Consider the following 26,597-nt stretch of genomic DNA (forward strand, 5'->3'; position numbering starts at 1 on the left):
AACACAAAGTTGCAACGAGTTACACTAATTAAACACTAACAGGAGACAGTGCAACACATGCACCACTTAAAGACATGCGCGCACACACACACACACACACACACACACACACAGGCTGGCTCAGCGCACGTGCATGTGAAGCGCGCATGTGTGCGCGCAAACACCTGTGCAACACTACTAAAAAGACCGATCTACAATTTGAGTAAAAGTACTTTAAGTACTTAAAAGTAACTAAAGTGACTAAAAAGGTAACTACAGTGGGTAAAAAGTAATCAAAGTCAGTAAAAAATACTTTAAAGTAAATACATCGAGTAAAAATACTTGAAAGTACTTAAAATTTGTAAAAAATACTAATCACAAAGATGCAACCAGTTACACTAATTAAACACTAACAGGAGACAGTGCAACATACAGTATGCGCCACTTAAAATATTCTATACATTTTTTATCCATGAATAGGTTATGTAGTAACTAAATATAGAGTTATTTCTCATCTACAGCTGCTATTTTACATTTTAGATTTCAAAATGGCCTCCTCTTGGCCTGTTTTGTCTCTGCTTTTTGTTTGGTGTGTACGCAGCATAAAAGTTCATGTACTCAAGTACTGTACTTATAGGTGCAATTGTGAGGTATTTGTAATGTACTCGAGTATTTCCAATTTCCAATACTTTTACTTCTACTCCACTACATCTCAGAGGCAAATATTGTACTTTTACTCCACTACAAGTATTTGAAAACTTTAGTTTCTAGTTACTTTGTAGATTTTGATTGTTATTACGAAACATACAGGAACCACTTCAGCCCTATATCGGCCATTTGAAAATAGCCGATCTACAAGCTCACAATGCGTGGCGATGCGACACATTGTGAGCTTGTAGATCTGCTATTTTCAAAAGATTTGTAAACATTTGAAAACTTGAAATGGCACATTTTGTATAATGAGTACTTTTACTTTTGGTACTTTAAGTACATTTTGATGCAAATACTTTTATACTTTGACTCAAGTACATTTTGAATTCCGGACTTTACTTGTAACAGAGTATTTCTACATTGCGGTATTGATACTTTCACTAAAGTACTTTAGTGTGTGTGTATGTGGGGGGGGGGGGGGGGGTTATTATAATGAGCAGGAGTAGCTGGGATGAGGGTGGGGCGGAGAAAATAATTAGCCAAATCAGGAAAATGTGGTATTGCAGCTGAAAAAGCTTTATAAGCCTGATACAATTGCGTTGAGAATGAGTGTATCTGAGTGGTGAATTAGGCTCAAACCTTTTGAAAACTTCTGTGTTGAATTGGCTGTTTTCCAAAATGTTAAAAAAATATATATTTGGAAAATGTTTTTAAGTAAATAAAAATATATATGATTAGAACATGCTTAAATATTTGACAATTAAGGTCTAATATTTCTAAAATTACTACAAAACCTGTATATCTAGTCATTTTTTGACATAAACCAGGACAGGACTGATGTGTTCACGTCTTTTTGTGCCAGTAAGAAGTCGGGCCGCAGCATTTTGGACCAGCTGTAGGCACCTGAGAGATGACTGCTCTATGAATTGCAGTAATCGAGTCGTGAGGAAATAAAGGCATGAATAGCTATTTCTAAATGTTGCCCAAGGAGATAGGCCTTAACCTTGGCGAGAAGTCGGAGTTGAAAGAAGCTGGCTTTGACGACGGAACCGATTGATTTTTGGCAGAGGAGCATATATTGGATACGAGGGTGTCCAGGGTATTGGGGGCAGAGGTCGTGCTAGACCGGTAATTGCCGGTTTCTAGTCGAATACTCCATGATATATTCACTTATGGGATATCAGCGCCCTCCGGCGATGCACAGAGCTACATACCATAAACTCCCGAGCCATCCATTGGCTGTGACGGGTATGTCACGTGTCCAGAACCGGCGTAAGGGTATAAAACCGGCACGAGACTAAGTAAACGCCCTCTTTCAGCACTCTGCAGCTAATGCGACACGCTAAAGAACCTACTAAAAAAACATAACTATCAATTTACTTTCCCAGTTTAAGAAAAAACAGCTTTGGCCCACAGCGGTGGTACCCGTACCTACCCAAGGGTTTTTTCCTAAAAAAGTAATTTAAAATAGCAACTCCCGTAGCTATTTCTTCTCTTCATTTTCTACAAACAAAGTTTTCCTCCTTGTGTGCTAAACACCGGTTAGCTCCCTAGCTTCACAGCTACAGTTAGCTTACCGTCTTCGTCTGTTTTGTTGGCCTAGCCTAGCCTAGCCTAGCATCTACCCGACGCTTGCCGCATGATGGAGGAACCACGTTCTTGCGGGTTGATGGACTGCCACCAGCTGATCGCCGGAGACGACCCACATGGCTTCTGCATATCGTGCCTCGGGCTCCAGCACGCCTTTTCGGCGGTGCATTTCCCCAACGCACCAGGGCACTGTGAGGACTGCGTCTTTTTCTCCTCTCTAAATCTCCACGCCCGTCTGACCAAAGCCAGGCCACATCAGCCGTGAATCACGGCAACCCAGCAACCGCACGGGCTGCGTCTGATGGATCCAGTCAGATGCAGCCTGCTAGCGGCCCTTCCCCTCCTTCCTACCCTCCCCCACCGCAGGCCTACAGAGATGGCGCCTCATCTCCAGTGGACAGCGACTACTCTGTCGACGTGGACAGCATGGACGAGGGGGAAGACGAGAGCGGACTCCCTTCTTACCAGGAGGAACGAGAGGAGGCTCGCTCTTCTGACCCAATGCCTATCATCCTCCCCGAGGCCTCCGGAGATCACCTCGAGCTAGCCTGGCCCGCTAGGCAGGAGCTAGAGTCCGACCCAGCTAAACGTGACGACTCGGTGTCGGCGATTGTGGACCGGGCGCTGGTCAGGTGTGGCCTCGTGCGGCCGACGGAGGAGCGGGACGCTTCCTCCGCTCCTGTCGCCGAATACCAGGGGATGGCTCCCCAGGATGCCCGCCCGACACGGTGACCCTGTCCCCTGAACCTCTCTTCACCAGCCCCAAAGAGAAGGCCCTTTCGGTGGCCGTTAAGAAAGCTTATAAATCGGCAGCGCTGGCTGCGCGCGCCATGAACATGGTGGCTATCCTCCACGGCTCGACAGCCAAGCACCTGGAGGAACTAAAAGCGAGGGCGGAGTGGAAGGACGACGCAGAGGAGCTAGAGGCCCTGCAGCAGCTCACAATCCGGGTCTCAGCCCACGCCACCGCCTGGATCGGCAGGTCCATGGCGGACTGTGCAGCCATTGAACGAGCGAGGTGGCTCGACCTCGCTCGTTCAATCCGAAGTCGCCGACGCGAGAAAGAAAGTCATGGCGCTCCCCCTGGACCCAGGGAACCTGTTCCTGGGGGCTTCAGAGTTTCTCCGCACCTCCACAGAATCTAGGAAGGACAGTGTCATGGACGGCTCCCCGAACAAAAAGAGACTTTGTACATTCCATTGCAAACCTGTAAATGTGCCAATTTTTTCTGTGTTGAAAGAAATAAATGTGCCTCATGTTACAAAACCGCTCTTTATTTCACCTGCCCTAGGGGGTTGGAGCAGCGTGGTCCCCTTACCGGAGGCCATTCTGCTCCAACACTCTCAAATCATAAGCCCACAATGCCTGGTTTGCCCGAGCGGAAATCCAGACATTGCTGGGACAAAGAATGTGCATGCATTAAATCTTTTGAAGGTAATAAAAAAATCCATTGACGCCTTTGTCCACAAGAGGGCGCACAAGCGCCAGTGGAATAACGTCACGCCGGTGCGGCCTCCCGTCCTGCAGAGGGCGCCAAAGCGCCACTGCGGGACGGAAGGCTTTTTGCCTAGAACAACAGACCTCAGTTGCCACGGTGATGGAGGAACGAGAGGTCCCAATGATTTACCAGCACAAATGCACTATGCCTCGTTCGCCTCTGGAGGGCGACAGATCTCCTCCTACGCGGAGGGCAACTCTGTCGACACCTCGGGTGAGACCAACAGGCTCAGACAAGATGGCGCCGCTGTTGGCGTCGCCGGTTCCCATGACAACGGTAAAACGATCCCCACTGCTTCCAGCGAGCGCTACAAGTTTGGCACAGCTGTTTCCAGTAGCAGCATCGCCGGTTACCATGGCAACAGGCACGCGACCCCTAATGCTTCTAACGGACACCACGAGAAAGGCACCGTTAGTTCCAGTAGCAGCGTCGCTGGTTCCCATGGCAACCGACACACGCTCCGAGCCGATGACGTCATTCCCCAACCCGCTCGCTCGGTGTATAGAGCAATGGAAGAAGTGTCAACCGAACCCTTGGGTATTACGCACGATACAGAAGGGTTACAGGTTACAATTCTCCAGCAAGCCCCCCATGTCAGACAAAGTTGTGTTTTCTCGTGCGACGGGCCAAGCAGCCAGCACTTTAAGAGAGGAAGTTACCTCTCTTGTGAGCAAAGGCGCTATCAGAGAGTTACTCCCGAATCAGAACCGACTGGGTTTTTATTCGAAATATTTTCTGGTGAAAAAGAAGGGGGGGGGGTGTTCGACCCATTTTGAATCTGAAAGGTCTCAACAAATTCTTGACGGTTTTCAACTTTCGAATGTTGACAACAGCGGGGCTGTTGCGGACGGTGCGTCAGGGCGACTGGTGGACGAGCATCGATTTGAAAGATGCTTATTTCCACGTCCCAATTTACCCCCCGCACCGGAAGTTCCTGCGCTTCGGTTTCGAGGGGAAGGTGTACGAATACATGGTCCTCCCCTTCGGCATGTCCTTAAGCCCCAGGGTGTTTGTGAAATGCACCGACGCAGCCATAGCCCCGCTGAGGCGGAGGGGAATCAGGCTGTCGACTTATATCAACGACTGGCTTCTGGCTGCAGGCTCGAGGGAGGAGGTGATGCGGCACACAGAGGTGGCGGTCTCTCACCTGACCTCGCTAGGTTTCATTATCAACACCCAAAAGAGCGTTTTGGTACCATCCCAGCAGACCACCTTCATAGGGATCGCGCTGGACTCAACCACGCTCATGGCACGTCTATCTCAGGAAAGGATAGACAGCTTTCTGGCATGTGTGAGGTCTTTCCTTGTGGGGCGCCGTGTCAGCTACAGGCTGTGCATGCAGGCGGCAGGTCTCATGGCTTCGTCTATACACCTGATCCGACTGGGCAGGCTCCACATGAGACCGTTTCAGAGGTGGATGCGGAGTCTCAGAATTCCGCTCACCATGGGCTCTCGGAAGGTCCTGGTGTCTCCATGGTGCGTGGTTTCACTCAGACCGTGTTCACAAGCAACTTTTCTGTCCGAATGGGTCAGTATAGGTGCTGTGTTATCAAGGAAGGTCATCACTACGGACGCCAGCCTAATGGGGTGGGGTGCAGTCCACGAAGGCCATTCAACCAGGGGGGTGTGGGACCTCAGTCTACAGATGGCCCACATCAATTACCTGGAGTTACTGGCGGTGTTTCTCGCTCTCGAGCACTTCGAGACTCGCATCCGTGGTTGCCATGTCATGATCAGGACAGACAACACCACGACCATGAGCTATGTCAACAAGCAGGGAGGCTTGGCCTCCCAGGTGTTGGACGACCTGGCGTGCAAGATAACGCTCTGGGGCGACCCACGCCTCGCTTCGATACGAGCGTTTCATGTGCCAAGCCTCCTGAACAGCGGGGCGGACCTGCTGTCCAGGGGCAGGCTGTGGTACGAGAACTGGTCCCTCAGTCCGTGGGTGGCAGGCTTGATCTGGGCCAGGTTTGGCCGGGCCCAGATCGACTTGTTTGCCTCCAAAGAGAACGTGAAGTGTTCTCGTTTTTTCTCGGTGACGAGGGGGGACTCTTCTCTGGGTCTGGACGCCCTAGCACACAGTTGGCCGGACGTACTGCTTTATGCGTTCCCGCCATTGAACCTGATCCTTCCAACGCTGGAGAGGGTCAGGCTCCAGGGACTGTCAGTACTGCTAGTGGCCCCAGCATGGGGCGTTTGGAGGTCAGAGATAACTCCTCTCCTCTACGCCGAACCTTGGCCCCTCCCCCTACACAGGGACCTGCTGCGGCAGGGAGGGGGAGAAATATTTCACGAGCGGCCTCAGGACCTAGACCTGTGGGTTTGGCCCGTGAAAGGGAGACTTTGAATTCATGCGGCTTGCCTCCTGATGTGGTGGCTACCATCCAGGGTGCAAGGGCCGTCTCTACGAGGGCTGCATACGACATCAGATGGGACATGTTTGTGTCATGGTGTCTGGAGCAGTCGCCGCCGGTGGTGGCTTTCCAGGCCCCGGTGCGCAGCATCCTCGTTTTTCTGCAAAGCAGGTTGAACCAGGGTCTGGCTTTCTCAACGGTCAAAGTTTATCAGGCGGCCATTTCCGCTTGTCACCAAGGTTTCGATGACAAGACGGTTGGCCAGCACCCTCTGGTGCGTAGTTTTATGAAAGGGGCCAGGCGGGCTAGGCCGGTTACTAGACCTCTTTTCCCGACCTGGGACTTGGTGGTGGTGCTGGATGCACTGTGCCTTCCCCCGTTCGAACCTTTGGAGTGTGCGATTTTGAAAATCATTAGTCTCAAAACGGTCCTGTTGGTGGCTTTGTCCACTGCTAAACGGGTCAGTGACTTGCATGCACTCTCGGTGAGTCCGGAATGCCTCGGCGGAGGATAGGCGGTTGCACTGTCTCTGCCCGGTGAGAGCCTTAAAACTCTACTGTCAGAAAACAGCGGCCAGCCGTTCGTCAACACAGCTGTTTGTCTCCTTTGAAGGTCAAAGGGGGGCTGTGGCCAAGGCGACGCTTTCTAGATGGATTTTGGATGCCATTAGGCTGGCCTATGTCAGTAATGTCACTCCGGTTCCGGATGGTCTGAAAGCTCACTCTACTAGAGTCGTGGCTACGTCCTGGGCCCTCTCCATGGGAGTTCTGGTCCAGGAGATATGCGCGGCTGCGAACTGGTCGTCCCCGTCAACCTTTGCGGCCTTCTACAGCCTGGACGTGACGGCGTCTTCAATGGCGCACGCAGTTCTGGGTGTGGCAGCTGTCTCTAGTTAAAAGGCGGGGGCGGTTGGACAGGCATGGTCCTGTTCTCTCTCCCCGGGTGGTAGGGTCCCAGGGGAGGGGGGCTCTGTTTCCTCGTGTTTGCTTATGGGACAGACTAGTGTCTGTTCATTAGTGGAATGAGGCAGACTTGGTCTGTCAGGGTTTACCTGTTTGCTTTTGGGACAGACTAGTGTCTGTTCATTAGTGAAATGAGGCAGACTGAGTCTGTCAGGGTCTACCTTTTCTGTCTATTTCCCGCACCCTGGCCCGGTGGGCTGGGGCGCCGGTAGGGCCGAAGGTCACGCCCGAGGGGCGGGGCAGAGGGGCGTGCAGGACTGTGAGGGTTTTGTATGACTATAGCCCAGGGGGGTTTATATAATCCCATAAGTGAATATATCATGGAGTATTCGACTAGAATTTCGGTTTCCGGTTTCTTTAGAATACGGAGTGATATATTCACTTATGGGATTTCAGCGCCCTCCGGCGATGCACAGAGCTACATACCATAAACTCCCGAGCCATCCATTGGCTGTGACGGGTATATCACGTGTCCGGAACCGGCGTAAGGGTATAAAACCGGCACGAGACTAAGTAAACGCCCTCTTTAACAACAGCTCTCTGCACGCTAATGCGCACAAAAAGGGGTGTTAGGTGAATATATCACTCTGTATTCTAAAGAAACCGGGGTTACCTACGTAACCTCGAGTTTTGACCGATTTTTTAGGGCAAAGACCGGTAAATAAAATTCCCGTCGGACATCCGGACTGGTAAAACATAAAACACGGCCATTCATTATTATCACCGCACCGCACATCAAACACATTTCAAATCAGTCTGTCATACAAGCTCACTGTTGCAGACACTTTGCCTCTAGATGTCGCTGTCGGATTGAGTGTAGTAGAGTAGACTTGTCACGTGCCGAAAATAGCAGATCTACAAGCTCACAACACATTGCGCACCTGACGTGTTGTGAGCTTGTAGATCTGCTGTGTTTGGAGCGACTCCAGAAAGCGACGTTACGTCATCAAAACACCGATCACGTGCCTAAAATAGCAGATCTACAAGCTCACAACACATTGCGCACCTGACGTGTTGTGAGCTTGTAGATCTGCTGTGTTTGGAGCGACTCCAGAGAGCGACGTTACGCCATCAAAACACCGGTCAATGGCATGTGGTGGTGGTCCGCTGGTGGTCCGCGTAGACTACACGATTAAGACAATTTAGAATGGCGAAACAATCGTCTTTTAGTGCATTTTTCGGTTGCAAAATGAACAGAAAGAATGAAAAGCAGCCCCGTTTATCTGATGCAGAGCAAGAAGAAGTAGAAGATGAGCCCCCTGCGGCTGCAATACCTGCGCTGCCTGCAGGAAGCAAAAGAGGTTTCAAGGCTGAATGGAAAGAGACATACAAATGGTTAAGATGTGAAAAACATGATGGCGAAGTTGAGAAAATGTTCTGCTCGTACTGTGAGAAAACTGGTAGGAAGAATGGGTTCACAAAGGGATCTTGAAACATGAGATCTTCAGCGCTTTCTGAACACAGTAAAGGTAACGACCATATTGTTGCTGTGGAGTTAATGCGCCAGCAGCAGTGTTGTTTTTGGCAGGCATTTTAGATTTAGTCTTAGTCTTAGTCTTTTGGACGAAATGCTTGTTAGTTTTAGTCACATTTTAGTCATTTCTATCCTTGATAGTTTTAGTCTAGTTTTAGTCGACGAAAACTCAAAAAGGTTTAAGTCTAGTTTTAGTCGACGAAAACTCAAAATGGTTTTAGTCTAGGTTTAGTCGACGAAAACTCAAAATGGTTTTAGTCTAGTTTTAGTCCACGAAAACTCAAAATGGTTTTAGTCTAGTTTTAGTCGACGAAAACTCAAATGGTTTTAGTCTAGTTTTAGTCATTGGTTTTAGTCAAACAAATAAAATAAAATAATGTATTTAAACTAATTTAATTAGGTCAATATACATATTGTATTTAAGATATGACTGCTAACAGTATTATCATAAAATATATCCCATTTTTAGGGGATAACACAATTAGTCTAGGACCTGGCTAAGATATGTATGCACTTAATTTAGGAGAGAATATCTCAACTGTTCTTGGCTAATATGACCCCAGGGAACAACTTAGGAACTTTGACTAATGCTCTATCCGGGACGAAATACCCGAAAATGACCACGCCCTTTTTAAAATGACCATAACCGGTGCACTATTTCCAACATGGTAAACCGTTGGAGCTACAGATTTACTGAGATGCTCAAAATGTTCAGAATACTATATATATATATATGTGTGTAAGAACGCTCCCCCCTCCCCACTTGTTCTGTAAAGAACAATAGGCAAGCAATTGAAGCCATGGCCATGTAAATTAACATAAGGTGTCCTCTTCTACGTCGTCAAATACTGCATAAAAAGAGCCACAGGTAAAAAGCTTCTGATTTTTTTATTTATTATTATTGTACAAGTCTCTTCAATAAAAAAAGACTAAACTGAGTTCATTGTCTGAGTTTCATTGTTGAAGGTATGCCTGCATAAAAAGAATGTTGTGTACAGTGATCTATAGCTGAAACCTGAGAACAATGGGCACACATTAGCTAACAGAAACAAAAAATGTAAATGTTATTGGCCGTTCTCATGAGAACATTATCATAACCACACACATTACCTCACACATTACCAGGTAATGAATTTAATTGTTCTATTTCAAATTCTACTTAAAATGGTTTATTATAATAATAATAATAATAATAATAATAATAATAATAATAATAATAATAATAATAATAAGACAAGACAAGACAAGACAACAGATTGAAAAACAATGCTGTATAACTGAATTCGTGTGAGCGTGCATGTGCGTCCGCAACTGGTTCCTGCCCACCTCAAGTCACCATTTGACCAATCTTGCCCGGACACCAAAATGAGTTCGACACCCCTGATTTAACTCAATAGAATGAGTAGAACTCATTCCTAATGATACAGCTAGTACAGTATGTGCAACAATGCTCAGCATAAAATGTAATACTATATAGTATTACTATTCTATACACCATTGATTAGTATGATATCATACTAGTCAAAGGTGCATAGAATTGTTTATAATATGTTTATATCACATTATGGTCTTGGTCTTACAACAGCAATAGCTTTACTGGCACCTGCAAGATCCAGTAAGGTTCACAAGTCTTAGTAATGGAGTCCCAGTACCAGCCCAACCTATTGAAATCTCGGATATTTTGTTGGACGGAGGTTGTCTGATCCAATAGAAGCTGGTCTGAAGCAGGTTTTACATGCTGAATCATGCAGCTTGGGTGAGAGGAATGTTCGTGAGGAACTGAGAAAAGCCACTGTCAGGATTCATCAACTCTGCTTTGGCCACAGCTCTTGCTGTATATGATGATGACCATACACTCCAATCTTTGGACATGGACATTGGAGTTGATCTTTTCAGGCTCCAAGGTGAGGGTGACCAGGGTTTCTTTGAGATACCTGCACTCCTTTTCCCATAGTCAGGGAAGGCTGATGTTGGTCAGATGGTACCAGGTCCCTTGAGAACCTTCCTCCCACCCAAGTGTCAGAACCTGGGAACCTTACTGGACCCATCTGGCAGATGCCAGTAAAGCGTGCGCTATTGTCCTCCTCTGTGGCTGCAAAAGTCATTTGGTGGACACAGCAAATGCTGCAAAGCTGGAGTCTGTTGCACTGTGTGTGTGTGTGTGTGTGTGTGTGTGTGTGTGTGTGTGTGTGTGTGTGTGTGTGTGTGTGTGTGTGTGTGTGTGTGTGTGTGTGTGTGTGTGTGGTGCAGTACTGTATGTATCAGTTATTGCAGAGCTGTTCTGTTGTTGTAGTAGACAAATTCCTAGCAACCATTTGTTGTTTAGCAATTAACCTTTCTGATTCTAATTTAAACATATTGTTCAAATTCCATACACCTTTGACTATTATGATAGTGTTCAATGTATGCTGAGCTGAGTTTGATCTTAATTTGATCTCATTCCTACAACTACTGTATACACTCAATCTGGATGAAACGTTACATAACATGTTTGGTATAGTGGCCATATTTGTAATAAGCAAGTGAGTGATCTAGATGGATTCAATCATAAATATGAGCATTCCAATGTGTTTCTAATGCTCAAAAAGCATAAAGTAGACACCAAGTTTGCCAAAAATGACAAAGATTAAGGTAAGTAAAACTAATTTTCAAAACTAATATTCCTTTGAAATATGTAAAATAGAGGTCCAGCCACATCCAGTCATAAAGATACGCATTCCAACATGTTTCTAATTGTCAAAAAACATGATTCAGACACCAAGTTTGCATTTATAGCTCATCTGGTTCAAAAGTTGTAGCCAAAACCGTTTTTAGCTGTTCTGTCATAACATTTCAAATTAGAAATATTACACGTTTCCCTAAACATAAGTATTCTGAACATTTTGAGCATCTCAGTAAATCTGTAGCTCCAAGGGTTTAGCAGATGTTAGCAGAAGTAGTGCACCGGTTATGGTCATTTTAAAAAGGGCGTGGTCATTTTCGGGTATTTCGTCCCGGATAGAGAATTAGTCAAAGTTCCTAAGTTGTTCGCTGGGGTCATATTAGCCAAGAACAGTTGAGATATTCTCTCCTAAATTAAGTGCATACATATCTTAGCCAGGTCCTATACTAAATAGGATACAACGTGTGTTACAACACATACTGTAATTCACACAAAATACTGCATGTTCGGAAAATAGAATAGCCTAGATCAGGTTCTCATTATCAACTTTTTTTTTTACCAGTACCAGCCAGAAAATATTTGTCTCTCCAAGTACCACCATTATGACTGATGTTAAAATACAGTAGCTTACACCTGCCCCATCCTATTCATATGCACAATTCACACAGGAGGCAAATGTATTCCTACTAAAAATGTTGTATTTTTGACAGTTGTGTACATTATGGTAGCACTAAACTGGCACTTAAACTCATGCAGTTGAAAGAAAAACGTCTTAATAGCTTAATAACCACATGGTACCCTCTTTCTAAGCAATGGAAAAATTAGAATGTACATATACTGTACTGTACATAGTGTATGTAAGAACTAGGTATATTAAGTTACTGTACTGTTGAGTTCCAAGGATTTACTCGTCACGTCACAGTCATAGGCATGATGCAAACAACCATTGAACCCCTACTTCACTGACGTACCCCCTTTTGCACTTGCTTTCACTTGCCCCTGTCCAGCCAAAAAAGCCTGCATGTTTTACTCATAACAATCCATAGCCTTGATACAAGGCTAAACAATCCAAGTTAGCTTAAGCCATTGGTTCTCAAAGTGGGGTCCGGGGACCCCCAGGGGTCCTTGAGGGAGTTCCAGGGGGTCCCCAGCTAAATGATGGATAGTTAGGAACCAAATGGACCCTTATGGGTCTGTAACTCTGAGAGTGTACAAATGGAACCAAATGGACCCTAACGGGTTCATTTGGTTCCATTTGTACACTCTCAGAGTTAAATGAACATTGATTTTACAGTATGAATTGGGGTCCCAGAGATAGAAATGCCATAAAATAGGGGTCCGTAGTAGGGGTGTTCGATATTGAAAAATATACTATCACGATATTTTTCAATATTTTTCATGTTCGTTTTTAGGATTATTATTATTGTATGATTATTAATAACATATGATGATTAATTATATTATATGATTATAACATTTTATAAGATATGATCATGGGGCACGTATAATCATTATATTATATAATATAATGAATCATCATATCTTATTAATTAATGTGTTCACAGACAGACAGGTTACATACAGATAGATAGATAGATAGATGGATATAATATTCGTTTTTATGCTGCTGATAGATAGATAGATAGATATAGATATAATATTAGTTTTTATGCTGCTGATAGATAGATAGATATAGATATAATATTCGTTTGTATGCTGCTGCTGATAGATATATAGATATAATATTAGTTTTTATGCTGCTGATAGATAGATAGATATATAGATATAATATCAGTTTTTATGCTGCTGATAGATAGATAGATGTAGATATAATATTAGTTTTTTATGCTGCTAATAGATAGATAGATAATATTAGTTTTTATGCTGCTGATAGATAGATATCTATTCCTTTTTATCCAGCTGTTGCATCATGTGACATTCAGTGTAGGCTGCTTATGGTGAGTTAGTAGTGTAACAGACTGCTTCAGACAGAACATCTGACAGTCAGTGGTGGAATGTAACTAAGTACATGTACTTAAGTACAAATTTGAGGAATTTTCACTTTACTGGATTATCTTAAATGTTCAGTACTTTTACTTCTACTCCACTACATCTCAGAGGCAAATATTGTTCTTTTACTCCACTACAATTTAGTTACTTTGTAGATTTGTATTATTACAAAACACGCATTAACCACTTTATCCCTATATACTTCAGCTATTTGAAAATAGCCGATCTACAAGCTCACGCGTGGCTTTGCGACCCGTTGTGAGCTTGTGAGTATTTCTGCATTGCAGTACTGATACTTTTATTCAAGTACTTTTTCCACCACTGCTGACAGTAGCCAAGTAATATTACACCTACCTACCTACTAAGAGTAGACTAGCAGGTCACACAATGGATCATTGATATGCATATGCATCCAGCCAGGTCGGTCATTCCTATGTTAATTCATGGTGTTGATAAGCTTTTGTAAGCGAGGTACGAATTGTTGTTTTTAATCGATACGCGAAGTCCGTCCATGTGCGTGCGTGCACTCTTTATGCGGGGACGGGACACCTTCGCTGTTTCACCTGCGTTTGGTTAAAAGTTATATCGAGTGACGTTCGAACATTGCAAACTTTGCAATTAACTTTAGTTTGCACCGTGTCGGTTTTGGAATATCCAAAGAGCCTGACTCTCCGTCCATTACTGCTGTTGTGCAGACTGACAAGACAAGAGCTGCGATCGCCTCGCTGCCAAGAAGAAAGGGGGCGGGGACTTTGGGAGCATGTGTGATGAACACAACAGATCTTCAAGCAATCAATGCGGTCCGGACGTGCGGTCGAGACGCGTTGTTAGCTTGTAGATCTGCTATTTTTGGCAAACGAAACCGTCGTACTACAGAAGTATAAATGAAGGAATAGAACTGCAAATCATAGACTGTGCACTCAAAGGATCTCAATGGAAACAAGACCGCAAGGACCTTTTTTGGACCTTTTAAGACAAGTATTTTGCCTAATAAAATAAAATTGAAATATTGAAATAATATCGCTATAATATTTTGATCTCTTCATGCATTTTGAACGTCCCACCCAATACAAATTTCGTCTCGTCATCGTCTCGTCGACGAAAACACACATTCGTCTCGTCATATTTTAGTCATCAAAGTGCTATGTTCAGCACGTCAACGTTACGTTTTCGTCATGAAAAAAAGGGGCGTTGACTAAATCATATCGTCTTCGTCATCGTTGACGAAAACAACACTGGCCAGCAGGCAGCGATGAAACAGCACTCTGATACGGCTTTACAAGCGTCCAGCAACACACTCGATTCGCAGCTGAAAGTAGCTTTCTACATGACCAAACCTGATGTTCCCTGTCATCAATTTGAACCACTGACTGAGCTGCTGAAAGTTGTCAAAGCCCCTGATTTCTTAACGGCAAAGGGCATTTACAAACACTACGACTCCTTTGATGACATGGAAAAATCACTGGAGTCTGTCATTATGAAAGAGATGGATGAAAAAATACAGAAGAGTGACTTCATCGGTGTCATAATTGATGAGACTGTCAATATAACAGTGGATCCAAAACTGATTATCTGAAACTGGAAAATGCAGGGAAAGTTGAGACCTGTTTTCTTGGGAATTATACTGTTGAAGCTGGATATGCACAATGCATATATGACATGGTAGTGGGTGCACAAGCAATTTATTTTTATATTAATGAAATTAATAGGCCTATGTATGTTATGGCCTCTGCTTGATAAAATCAGCATTGTTGTCTTGAATTGCCTTCGTTACGTGCCTTTGCTGTCAATGTGAAGAAAAATACAGAATAAAGGCCAATAAGAAAATATGTGAACATTGTTATTCAAATGTGTTAAAATTAACAAATGCAAAATCAAAACAGCTTGTTTTGATGATAAAATCATTACACACGCACAGCTACACACATAGCTATACGCACATCAAATGTGCACCTGTACACGGTCTAGGCCTAATTAATCTGGTTGTGCAAGATGAAGTTCTTATATTCCTTGATTTTCAAATAGTTTTCTATCAAAAATATAGTAATAGGCCTACTATGCTGTATCATAATATGTTGTTAGGCTGTATAGCTACATGCACCTGCATGTCAATCATGCATCGAAAATGGATGACCGTTTTTTTATTCAAATGTCCGGTAAACTTTAATCACGTCGGACAGCCTGTCCGGCCGGAAAAAATCCTAGCGCGACCCCTGATTGTGGGGTGTGACGGTGTTGTGGCCAAATAATATGATCTCAGTTTTGTTTTGGTTGAGTGTCAGGAAGTTGTTGTCCATCCAGGTTTTTACATCCTGTAAACAGTCGAGTAGTGGTTGAAAATAATTGTTTGAGTCCAGTTTGATGGGTAAATAGATCTGGACGTCATTGGCGAAGGAGATGTTATGTTTGGGGTCATATCTATGTTCCCCGGGTTCTATGTTCCCCACTAAGGTTATGGTTAGGGTTAGGTTTAGGTTAGGTCCTATATTCCCCGCTCTCCTAGGAAAGCGGGGAACATAGAACCTGGGGAACATAGAACCTGGGGAACATAGGTACGGTCCCGTTATGTTTAGTGAAAATGGACCCGAGGGGTAGCATATACAGCAGAAACCCCACAGGACCCCACATGTGAGGGGGGCCGAGGGTGATGAGAATTCCCCCAATTTGACAGCCAAGGTCCTAACATACAGTGCGACTTGAACCAGGACAGGTCGGTGCCTGTGATACCAACCTGGTGTTCAAGACGGAGAATCCTGTGATCAACAGTGTCGAACACCGCTGAGAAGTCAAGGAGCGGGGGTACCATAATCAACAGTTAAAATTAAGTAATTAAAAACCCTAAGGAGAGCCGTCTCGGTACTGTGGCCTGGTTTCAAACCTGACTGGAATTTCTCGTGGAGGTTGTGGGTGATTAGTTTGTGTTTTTTAGTTTTTATCACGTGATGTCAGTCAATTTGACTGGACCAATCTGCAACATAGATTTACAAGCCAAAGAAACAACACCAGGGAGAGAGACAGACAGGCTTGAAGAAAAAGACAGGACTGTGACAAACTTCAGGACTACTGACCGGAGATCCTCCAGTTTACAATGTGGACTCTTCAGTCCATCACAGAGAGGCGTAGTGCCTGCATCTTGCAGCTTGTTACCATGCAGGGAGAGGTATGTCAGACTGGAGGAGTTGGAGCTGATAACGTAGGCCAGATCGTCACAGCATCTCTCTGTGAGTCCACAGTCCCTCAAACTGAATGGAGATGAACACATGAAAATGTTATTCTGTCCTATTAACTGTCTTTGGTCAAGTCCATTTTATTTGAATAACACATTTCATACCAGATAAACTCAGTGTGCTTCACATTAAAATAACAAATAATTATAAATAAACAGACATACAAAGTGCAGCCACCACCCCATCCAACCACAGACACACTTAAAGCATTTATAAACCACTAATCCACAATCCAAATCATTCACATTTCACTTCACTTCATACAACATGTACACACAAACACAGGTACTTATGCACACACGCCCTACATTAAGACCAGACACCAGCGCACGCACGCTTACACACGCACGCACACGCACACGCACGCACACACACACACACACACACACACACACACACACACACACACACACACACACACACACACACACATACACACACACACACACACACACACACACACACACACACACACAGTGGTGGAAAGTAACTAAGTACAAGTACTCAAGTACTGTACAAATATTGGGGTATTTTTTACTTTACTGGAGTATTTTTAATTATCAATACTTTTACGACTACTTTACTACTGTACATCTCAGAAGCAAATATTGTACTTTTACTCCACTACAACTGTGTTATTACAAAACATACAGTAACCACTTCAGTCCTATATACTTCTCTGCAAGCTCACAATGCACCACAATGCCACGCGTTGCAAGCTTGTAGATCTGCTATTTAAAAAATAGACAGGCAGATGTGGTACATTTTACGGAAAAACTAATTGATTTTTTGTTTGGTAAATACATGAAGTCTGAACATTTTGGAAGGTGAAAATGTATTAGTTTAATTAGTTTATGTACTTGTGAACAATCTGCAACATAGATTTACAAGCCAAAGAAAAGACACCAGGGAGAGAGACAGACAGGCTTGAAATAAAAGACAGGACTGTGACAAACTTCAGGACTACTGACCTGAGCTTCATCAGTTTACAATGTGGACTCTTCAGTCCAACACAGAGACGCTTAGCGCCTGCATCTTGCAGCTTGTTACCCGGCAGGTTCAGGTGTGTCAGACTAGAGGATTTGGAGCTGAGAACTGAGGCCAGATCTTCACAGCATCTCTCTGTGAGTCCACAGTCGCTTAACCTGAACGGAGATGAGCACATGAACATGTTATTCTGTCGCATTAACTGTCTTTGGAAAAGTCCACTTTATTTGTATAACACATTTCATACCAGATAAACTAAGTTTGCTTCATATTAAATAAATAATAATAAATAAACAGATATACAAACTGCAGCCATCCAACCACAAGCACACATAAAGCATTTATAAACCACTAATCCACAATCCAAAACATACATTTCACTTCACTTCATACAGCATGCACACACAAACGCACGCACGGGTCGCACGCATGCACACACATACACGCGCATGCACACGCACATGCACATACAAATGCTGTTGGTGAAATGGAACATTCTGCATAATGAGTACTTTTACTTTGAGTTTTTAAGTCTATTTTGATCCCAATACTTTTACTTGTAACAGAGTATTTCTACATTGTGGTATTGATACTTTTTTTTGTAAGTGATATTTTTGGGTTAAAACAAAAAGTATTTTGTTAAAAGGTTAAAGCACTATATTCTGATATTAATCATTGCTATAGAGTGTTTGTTCAGTAACAGGAGTCTCCCCGTCTCTCCAGCTCTTTAATAAACAGAAAATATATTTTCCGGTAGGTGTCAAAATCTCAGCCAATCAGGAGAAAGCACCCATTTTTAAGCTTCATTTTTATAGTGTTCCAGTTCCAATCTTGCCTGCTCATTTCTTAGTGTCATCACTTCCGATTTCACTTGTTTAATCTATATCCTGATTGAGTTCTCTATCCTGATTGGATAAAATTGGAAATGAAACTGAAACTGAAACGAAAATGCATTTTCTGTTTTATAAAGAGCTGGAGAGACAAGGGGACTCCTTTGACTGAACAAACACTCTATAGCAATGAGTACTATCAGAATATAGAGCTATTTAACACTTATTTTAACCAAAGAAAATCACTTACCCTACCTTTAAGCTAACATTTTGAGTACTTTTTTCCACCACTGCATGCACAGAAACGCACACGCACGCATGCACACACGCATGCAACTGACCACAGGCCTGGGAAAATAAGATGTTCTTCTTTTAACCACAGTTAAGCATTACATTACATTACAGTCATTTAGCAGACACTTTTATCCAAAGCTACTTACAATAAGTGCATTCAAAACAGGTAGGCAACAAAACTACTAATCACCAGAAGTCTTAAGTGCATACAGAGACAAACAGACAGACAGACAGACAGACAGACAGACAGACAGACAGACAGACAGACAGACAGACAGACAGACAGACAGACAGACAGACAGACAGGCGTGATACATTTTACGGAATGTTTTATGAAGTCTGAACATTTTGGAAGGTGAAAATGTATTAGTTTAATTTGTTTGTGTACTTGTGGACTCATATCCATCAAGTAATCAATCTGCAACATAGATTTACAAGCCAAAGAAAAGACACCAGGGAGAGAGAAAGACAGGCTTGAAATAAAAGACAGGACTGTGACAAACTTCAGGACTACTGACCCGAGAACCTTCAGTTTACAATTTGGACTCTTCAGTCTAACACAGAGACGCTTAGCTCCTGCATCTTGCAGCTTGGTACCGTACAGGTTCAGGTGTCTCAGTCTAGAGGAGTTGGAGCTGATAACGGAGGCCAGATCTTCACAGCATCTCTCTGTGAGTCCACAGTCCTTCAAACTGAATGGAGATGAACACATGAAAATGTTATTCTGTCTTATTAACTCTCTTTGGTCAAGTCCTTTTTATTTGTATAACACTCTGTTACGAGTAAAAGTCTGGAATTCAAAATGTACTTGAGTAGAGACACTATCAGAGTGTGTGGGGGGGGGGGTTGGGGGGGGGGGGGTATTATAATGAGTCAATGATGTGGGCGGGGAGTAGCTGGGATGAGGGTGGGGTGGAGAAAATAATTTGCATACAAACTGGCTAAATAGCGCCACGTGCCAAATCAGGACAATGTGGTATTGCAGCTGAAAATGCTTGATAAGCCTGAGACAATTGAGTTGGAATGAGTATATCTGAGTGGTGATTTAGGCTCAAACCTTTTGAAAAACGTTTGAGGGACATAAACAATATGATATTAAATATCAATTATTTTTTTTAATGCATGGTGTAGATCCAGAAACACACACACACACACACACACACACACACACACACACACACTCACACACACACACACACACACACACACACACACACACACACACACACACACACACACACACACACAGTATAGTGGTTAAACAGATGTTGATGCTATTATTATCACATTTTCCTGGGGACCCCCTGGAACCCCCCTCAGGGACCCCTGGGGTTTTACTTTATATTATGTGCTATGCTGGTCATGGAACAAGGATGGTGTCTTGTAGGCCCACATGGACTGGGCCCCTAATTAATAAATACATTAATACAGACAGACAGACAGACAGACAGACAGACAGGATAAATGGAGAGATTATGCGGAAAAACTACTAGATTGTTTGTTTGGTAAAAATAAAATAAATACATACTTCACAATACAGCATGCACACACACACACAAACGGACGCACACGCACGCACGCACGCACGTACGCACGCACGCACGCACGCACGCACGCACGCACGCACGCATAACTGACCACAGGCCTGGGAAAATAAGATGTTCTTCTTTTAACCACATTAACCCAGGAGTCCATATTTTGGGCACATGAAAATGCTTAATGGCCACGGACCTCCATCTGAAAATATTTTGTGCCATTGACCTCCATACATGGTTTATTTTGTTAAAGTTGCAACGTGGTGTGAGCTTGTAGATTTCAAATAGCCGACATAAAGTTAAAGTGGTTGAACAGTTGTTGGTGCTATTGGTACTACACAAGGATGGTGTCTTGTAGGTCCTCATGGACTGGGCCTCTAATTAATAAATACATGAATAATCTAACTACATTTTAATCTATTAATTTTGTAATTACCAATTAACATATTTCTCTGTCAGTGAATACGGACGGACAGACAGACAGACAGACAGACAGACAGACAGACAGACAGACAGACAGACAGACAGACAGACAGACAGACAGACAGACAGACAGACAGAATTTTTGCGGACAAACTACTCGATTTTTTTGTTTGGTAAACATAAAATAATTATGAAGTCTGTAATGACCTATTAACATATTTCTCTGTCAGTGAATACAGACAGACAGACAGACAGACAGACAGGCAGACAGGCAGACAGACAGACAGACAGACAGACAGACAGACAGACAGACAGATAGACAGAATTTTTGTGGACAAACTACATGATTTTTTTGTTTTGTAAACATAAAATAAATATGAATTCTGAACAATTTGGAAGGTGAAAATGTGTTAGTTTAATTAGTTTGTTTATTTTTGGACTCATATCCATGACGTGATGTCAGTCAATTTGACTGGACCAATCTGCAACATAGATTTACAAGCCAAAGAAAAGACACCAGGGAGAGAGACAGACAGGCTTGAAGAAAAAGACAGGACAACTTCACGACTACTGACCTGAGCTTCTTCAGTTTACAATGTGGACTCTTCAGTCCAACACAGAGATGCTTAGCGCCTGCATCCTGCAGCTTGTTATCCTGCAGGTCCAGGTGTGTCAGACTAGAGGAGTTGGAGCTGATAACGGATGCCAGATCTTCACAGCATCTCTCTGTGAGTCCACAGTCCCTCAAACTGAATGGATATGAACACATGAAAATGTTATTCTGTCTTATTAACTGTCTTTGGTCAAGTCCTTTTTATTTGTCTAACACTTTTCATACCAGATAAGCTTGCTTCATATTAAAATAACAAATAATTATAAATAAACAGATACACAAAGTGTAGCCACCACCACATCCAACCACAATCACACATAAAGTATTTATAAACCACTAATACACAATCCAAACCATACATTTCTCACACACACACACACACACACACACACACACACACACACACACACACACACACACACACACACACACACACACACACACACACACACACACACACACACACACACACACACTGGTGTAAAGTAACTAAGTGTGTTAATTACAATTGTGAGGTATTTTTTTCTTTTTCTATATTTTTACTTCTACTCCACTACATCTCAGAAGCAAATGTTGTACTTTTACTCCACTACAACTATGTGAAACATTGATTTACTAGTTACTTTCCAGATTATTAACACATTGAGTGCCAAAACCGGGAATCTCCGGTTTTGCAAATATACCCGTATTTATTTTTTCCACACGGGGCGCTGTAACGCAACTTTGGAATCATTCACGGAGTCTGTGAAAAATGTAAAGGCCGGATGTGGATCCGTGCCAAAAAACCTACCTCCCGTCCTCTCCCATTATAACTCCTTGATAAAAAGCTCAAAATCTCCATAACTTTTTTAACGTGATGGAAACGAGCCGTTTTCGATGGGTGATCACTCTGCAATGGCGGATCGTGTTCGAAATATTATTGTTCCAGGCGATAGTCGGGACCCTCCACCATCGTGCACGCACCCTTTGTTTACATCCGCGTCCTCGTTGTGGCGACTACAGTGCTAAACAGTGCAGCGTAAACGGTAAGAATGCCAGCACTAGATGTACCCTGTTTTAAAAAACCTCATTAAATGTGTTATTAAAAAACATACAGTAACCACTTCAGCCCTGTACACCTGTACTTTTCTACAAGCTCAAAATATTTGTATACATTTTGATAACTGGCAAAAATGGGACATTCTGCATGAGGAGTACTTTCACTTTAAGTATTTCCACCACGGCATACATGCACAAAAACACACACACTCTGCTGTTGTAGGTGTTGAGTGCCATATCAAACAATCTGTAAAAACTGTGGCTGCCCAGCTGTCAGAGCTGTTCTAGACCAGTGTTGTTCTCAAACCTTTCATGTCAAGTAACACCAAATTAAAAAGTAGTTTTTCCCCAACATGTTTTGAAAATATCTGATCTACAAGATCTATAGAGTGTCGCATCGCAACACCTTATAGGGTTGTAGATCTGCTATTTTGATGCTAAACTAATTTTGCTGGGGACGATATGGAACCTCCTCAAGGTCCCCCAGACCCCAGTTTGACCATTGTTCTGGAGCATTTTTTAAACAACTGGGCAGCCATGCAGTCCTTTCATGAGGAGGAGGAGGGACTAGGACATGTGGGTGGTGCTAAGGTGAAAACCAGGTATACCTAGGGCGGATTCAGACTATGGTCCCGGGTGCGCACCCCGGACCACTTGGCAGATATTGTGGTAGTGTGAATGTTGCGTATCGTTCCCCGGAACGGATCCGTACCAACATAAGGAATTGGACTGCTAATCATATATCATTTATATATTTGTATAACTACACATTATTTTAGCTGGGTTATACCTTCACATAGTTCTACTTGAATGTTGACAAGAAATAATAATCCCGCTAGTGTTTGAGTAGCGCAAGCCGTGGAAAAAACATAAACAACTAGAAAATGTGCTCCTCGGAGCACAAGTCTCCGCCAGCAGACCCGTGCTATTTTAATCAAATGAAATCACTAACCCTATCTTTAACCATAGTTCTCTAGGAATGTTCTAATTCTTACTTAAAATAGAACATGTATCTACTGTATCTAATGAGATACAGTAGGGTAAAATATATTTCCATCTCCTGTCTAAGCTATTTATATATTTATATTACATATTGTGATGTCACGTGAAACTGACCAATGTTAGGTGTTCTCAGAGGGACACACACACGCACGGACGGGTGAGGTTTCAAAGACCAACGCACACACTGCTTTGGTTGTGTATTGTTGTTCTGTTATTATTATAGCTCAAGACAAGGTCAGGAACACAGTCAAACTTTATTATTCACTCTAAACTCTGACAAGTGACTCTTCTTCTATGAATGACATTCTCTATCAATCTAAGGGACATTGAGGAGAAAATGTGAAAGTTGAATTAATAATTAAAGCTAAAAGCAGCGATGACCTGGCCCTCGGCGTTCTGTCTACGATACAAGCCTGTATGGCAATCAGCTGAAAAGTTAGGCTACATAGCTTAAGTGATCACAGCTTGTACCTATTGGCTGTCTAAGTGCACTTAGCATGTTTCGGAAGTTTAGCATCCAGGGAACTTGAATTATGGCTGTTTAATGCCCAGCCTATAGGAACACAAAGGGGGCGGGGCTTAAGCAATTTCAGCCTGTCCCTGTTGGCCATACTAAGTGGACCTAGGGACTTTCTAAGTTTTTGATGCTGGAAACTGGAGTTATGGCTGTTTAAAGCCCAGCCAATAGGAATACAGAGGGGCGGGGCTTAAGCAATTTCAGCCTGTCCCTGTTGGCCGTCTGAGTGCATCTAGGAAGTTTCGTAGGTGTTCAATGCTGGGAACTGGAGTTATGGCTGTTTAAAGCCCAGCCAATAGGAACACTGAGGGGGCGGGGCTTAAGCAATTTCAGCCTGTCCCTGTTGGCCGTCTAAGTGTACCTAGGGAGTTTTGTAGGTTTTCGATGCTGGGAACTGGAGTTATGGCTGTTTAAAGCCCAGCCAATAGGAATTGTAGATTGGCTATTTTCAGTTCCTGTTTGGCGTTGAAGTTTGACGCTTCGCCATGGTCACACCGTTTTACGAAAATTCTAGCTTTTGATAACTTTTCATCGTTAAGGTCTTTTGTGTATGCTGACCGAATTTGAGCCGGATCCGACAATCCGCCTAGGAGGAGTTTGTTAAAGTACAACCTGTGAAAATGGTGTGAAATGCACAGAAACGCCACTATAAATTCAAAATGGCCGACTTCCTGTTTGGTTTAGGTCATGGCTCCAAGAGAGTTTTTTGTAAGTCGGGACATGATACAGGTGTGTACCAATTTGCATGCACCTACAACAACTACGGCTAATATTAATAATATGTATGAAAACAATAATTGATACAGTAGCATACAAAGTATAATGCAATAACATGTACTTGATTTTGTCTGTTCTAATAAGTTGATATTGACATGACTACTAACTCAGCCTTTATGCAGTTCCTCAAAGCTGGGATCAGTCTCCGTAGCCCCTCCAAAGATGTTTTGTATGTGCTCAGCTTCAACTCATCCAGAACCTCCTCTGACATCTGCAGCATGTAGGCCAGAGCTGAACACTGGATCTCAGAGAGTTTCTCTGTCTTGTTCTTTGACTTCAGGTATTTTTGGATGTGCCGATATACTGACTGGTCCTTTATCTCCAACAGACAGTGGAAGATGTTGATACATCTGTCAGGAGAGGCATCAGTGTTCATCTTCTTCAAGTTCTGGATGACTTTCTGGACGCTCTCTGAACTGTTCTCTGTCTGACCCAGAAGGCCTCTTAACAGATGCTGATTGGACTCCAGTGAGAGGCCATGAAGGAAACGGACAAAGAGGTCCAGGTGGCCGTTTTCACTCTTCAGAGCTTTGAGCATGGCTTTCTTCAGGAGGCCTTCCAGGGACCTGAGCTCACCCTTGGATAATTTCAGACATGTCTGCTGGAAGAAAGACCCATCATGCAGGAATCCTTCCAATACCTCCATGTTTCTCTCTGTGAAACAGTGGAACAGGTAAACTGCAGCCAGAAATTCCTGAATGCTCAGATGAACAAAGCAGTAGATGGGTTCTTCCTTGAAATCACAGAGATCTTCTTTTTTGAAGATCGCTGTGCACATGGCTGAGTACAGTGGAGCTTCTTTAACACCAATTCCACATTTTTCCAGGTCTGTTTTGTAGAAGATGAGGTTACCTGTCTCCAGATGTTCAAAAGCCAGTCTGGCCAGCTTCAGAAGATCAGTTCTACCAGCCTGTGTCTCATACTTCTCCCCATCCCTCCTTGTCTGAATCGACAGGAAGCGGCAGTACATCTCAGTCTGGGTTTTGGGCAGCTCTTCTCTCTGGTCTGTCGTCAACATGTGCTTCAGAACTGTGGCAGTGATCGAACAGAAGAGTGGGATTTCACACATGATGTGGAGGCTCTTTGATTCAGTGATGAGTGAGATGATTCTGTTGGCCTGGTTCTCATCACTGAATCTAGTCTTGATGTATTCCACCTTTTTGTCATCAGTGAACCCTTTCACCTCTGTCACTATGTCAACAAAACGAGAAGGGATCTGTTTGGCTGCTTCAGGACGTGTGGTTATCCAGATGTGAGCACAGCGAAGCAGCTCCCCTTTCATGAGGTTTACCAGTAGGACCTCCAGTGAGGTGGGTCCAGAGCAGTCATGGTCAGTATTGAAATCTAGTGTCAGCCGACTTTCATCGAATCCATCGAGGACGAACAAAAGTTTGAAGAGACTCTTGTCGTACCTAGTGATACCTGACTCTTGCAGCGTTGTGAAGATGTAATTAAGAGCCTCTTCCGGGATGCATTTGGCTGCGTCGATGCATTTGTGAATTAGCTGTGCCAAACTAAACCTTTTTCCATGCAGAAGATTTAGCTGGCGGAATTGGAAGACAAATATGAGATGGGGAAGTTGCATTTCTGTTGTTGCCCAATCCGAGATAAACTTGTGCACAAGGAAGGTTTTGCCAACTCCTGCGATACCAATGGACATCACTGTTCTTATAGAAATGTTTTGTCCAGAAGGCGATTTAAAGATTTCACTGAGTTGGATCTCCTGGCCTGCTTTCTTCATCCCCATCTGTGTGACCTCATTTTCACTGCAAACTTCTGTGCCCTCAACTTTTATGATGCTGACATATGTGTAGTTTTCAAATTCCTGCCTGTCCTTCATTTGGACTGTCCCTTCAGGTACACACGTAAAGGGCTCCTCAACATTTGTTTTGAACTTGTTTTGGTAGAATGACATCCAAAGTTGTACACTCTCTTGTGTTTTCACCAGCAAATCTGTGAGAAACAAAACAATTCCTTTTGATATTGGTAGACATTGTAGAAATGTTTATTTTAAGTTGATGAATAACAAAACACACTTGAATCTGAATGTAAAATCTCCAACTTGAACACTAACTGGTATTTTGAATTTTTGTCATGTTATATAGCATAGTATTGATGTTTATAAGACATTATTCCATTTAATAAACATGTTGGTAATGTGTTATGACATT

General features: G+C 43.3%; 1 protein-coding gene across 1 annotated transcript in view; it reads right to left on the bottom strand.

Moving 5' to 3' along the window:
* Nucleotides 1-25,729, bottom strand: part of LOC308095924 (NACHT, LRR and PYD domains-containing protein 3-like) — a 42,085-nt gene extending 16,356 nt beyond the window's left edge. Inside the window, exons 1-5 of the mRNA XM_080443091.1 lie at nucleotides 24,534-25,729; nucleotides 21,055-21,228; nucleotides 19,040-19,213; nucleotides 17,382-17,555; nucleotides 16,252-16,425 (exon numbers count right to left, since the gene is read on the bottom strand). Of these exons, the coding sequence (XP_080299217.1) occupies nucleotides 16,252-16,425; nucleotides 17,382-17,555; nucleotides 19,040-19,213; nucleotides 21,055-21,228; nucleotides 24,534-25,708 (1,871 nt within the window). The 5' untranslated portion in view covers nucleotides 25,709-25,729. The remainder of the gene's footprint in view (nucleotides 1-16,251; nucleotides 16,426-17,381; nucleotides 17,556-19,039; nucleotides 19,214-21,054; nucleotides 21,229-24,533) is intronic.
* Between the last annotated feature and the right edge of the window lie 868 nt (nucleotides 25,730-26,597).

This window comes from Gymnoscopelus braueri, assembly GCF_963280865.1.
Source record: "Gymnoscopelus braueri genome assembly, chromosome: 11".
In the NCBI taxonomy this organism is placed as follows: Eukaryota; Metazoa; Chordata; class Actinopteri; order Myctophiformes; family Myctophidae; genus Gymnoscopelus; species Gymnoscopelus braueri.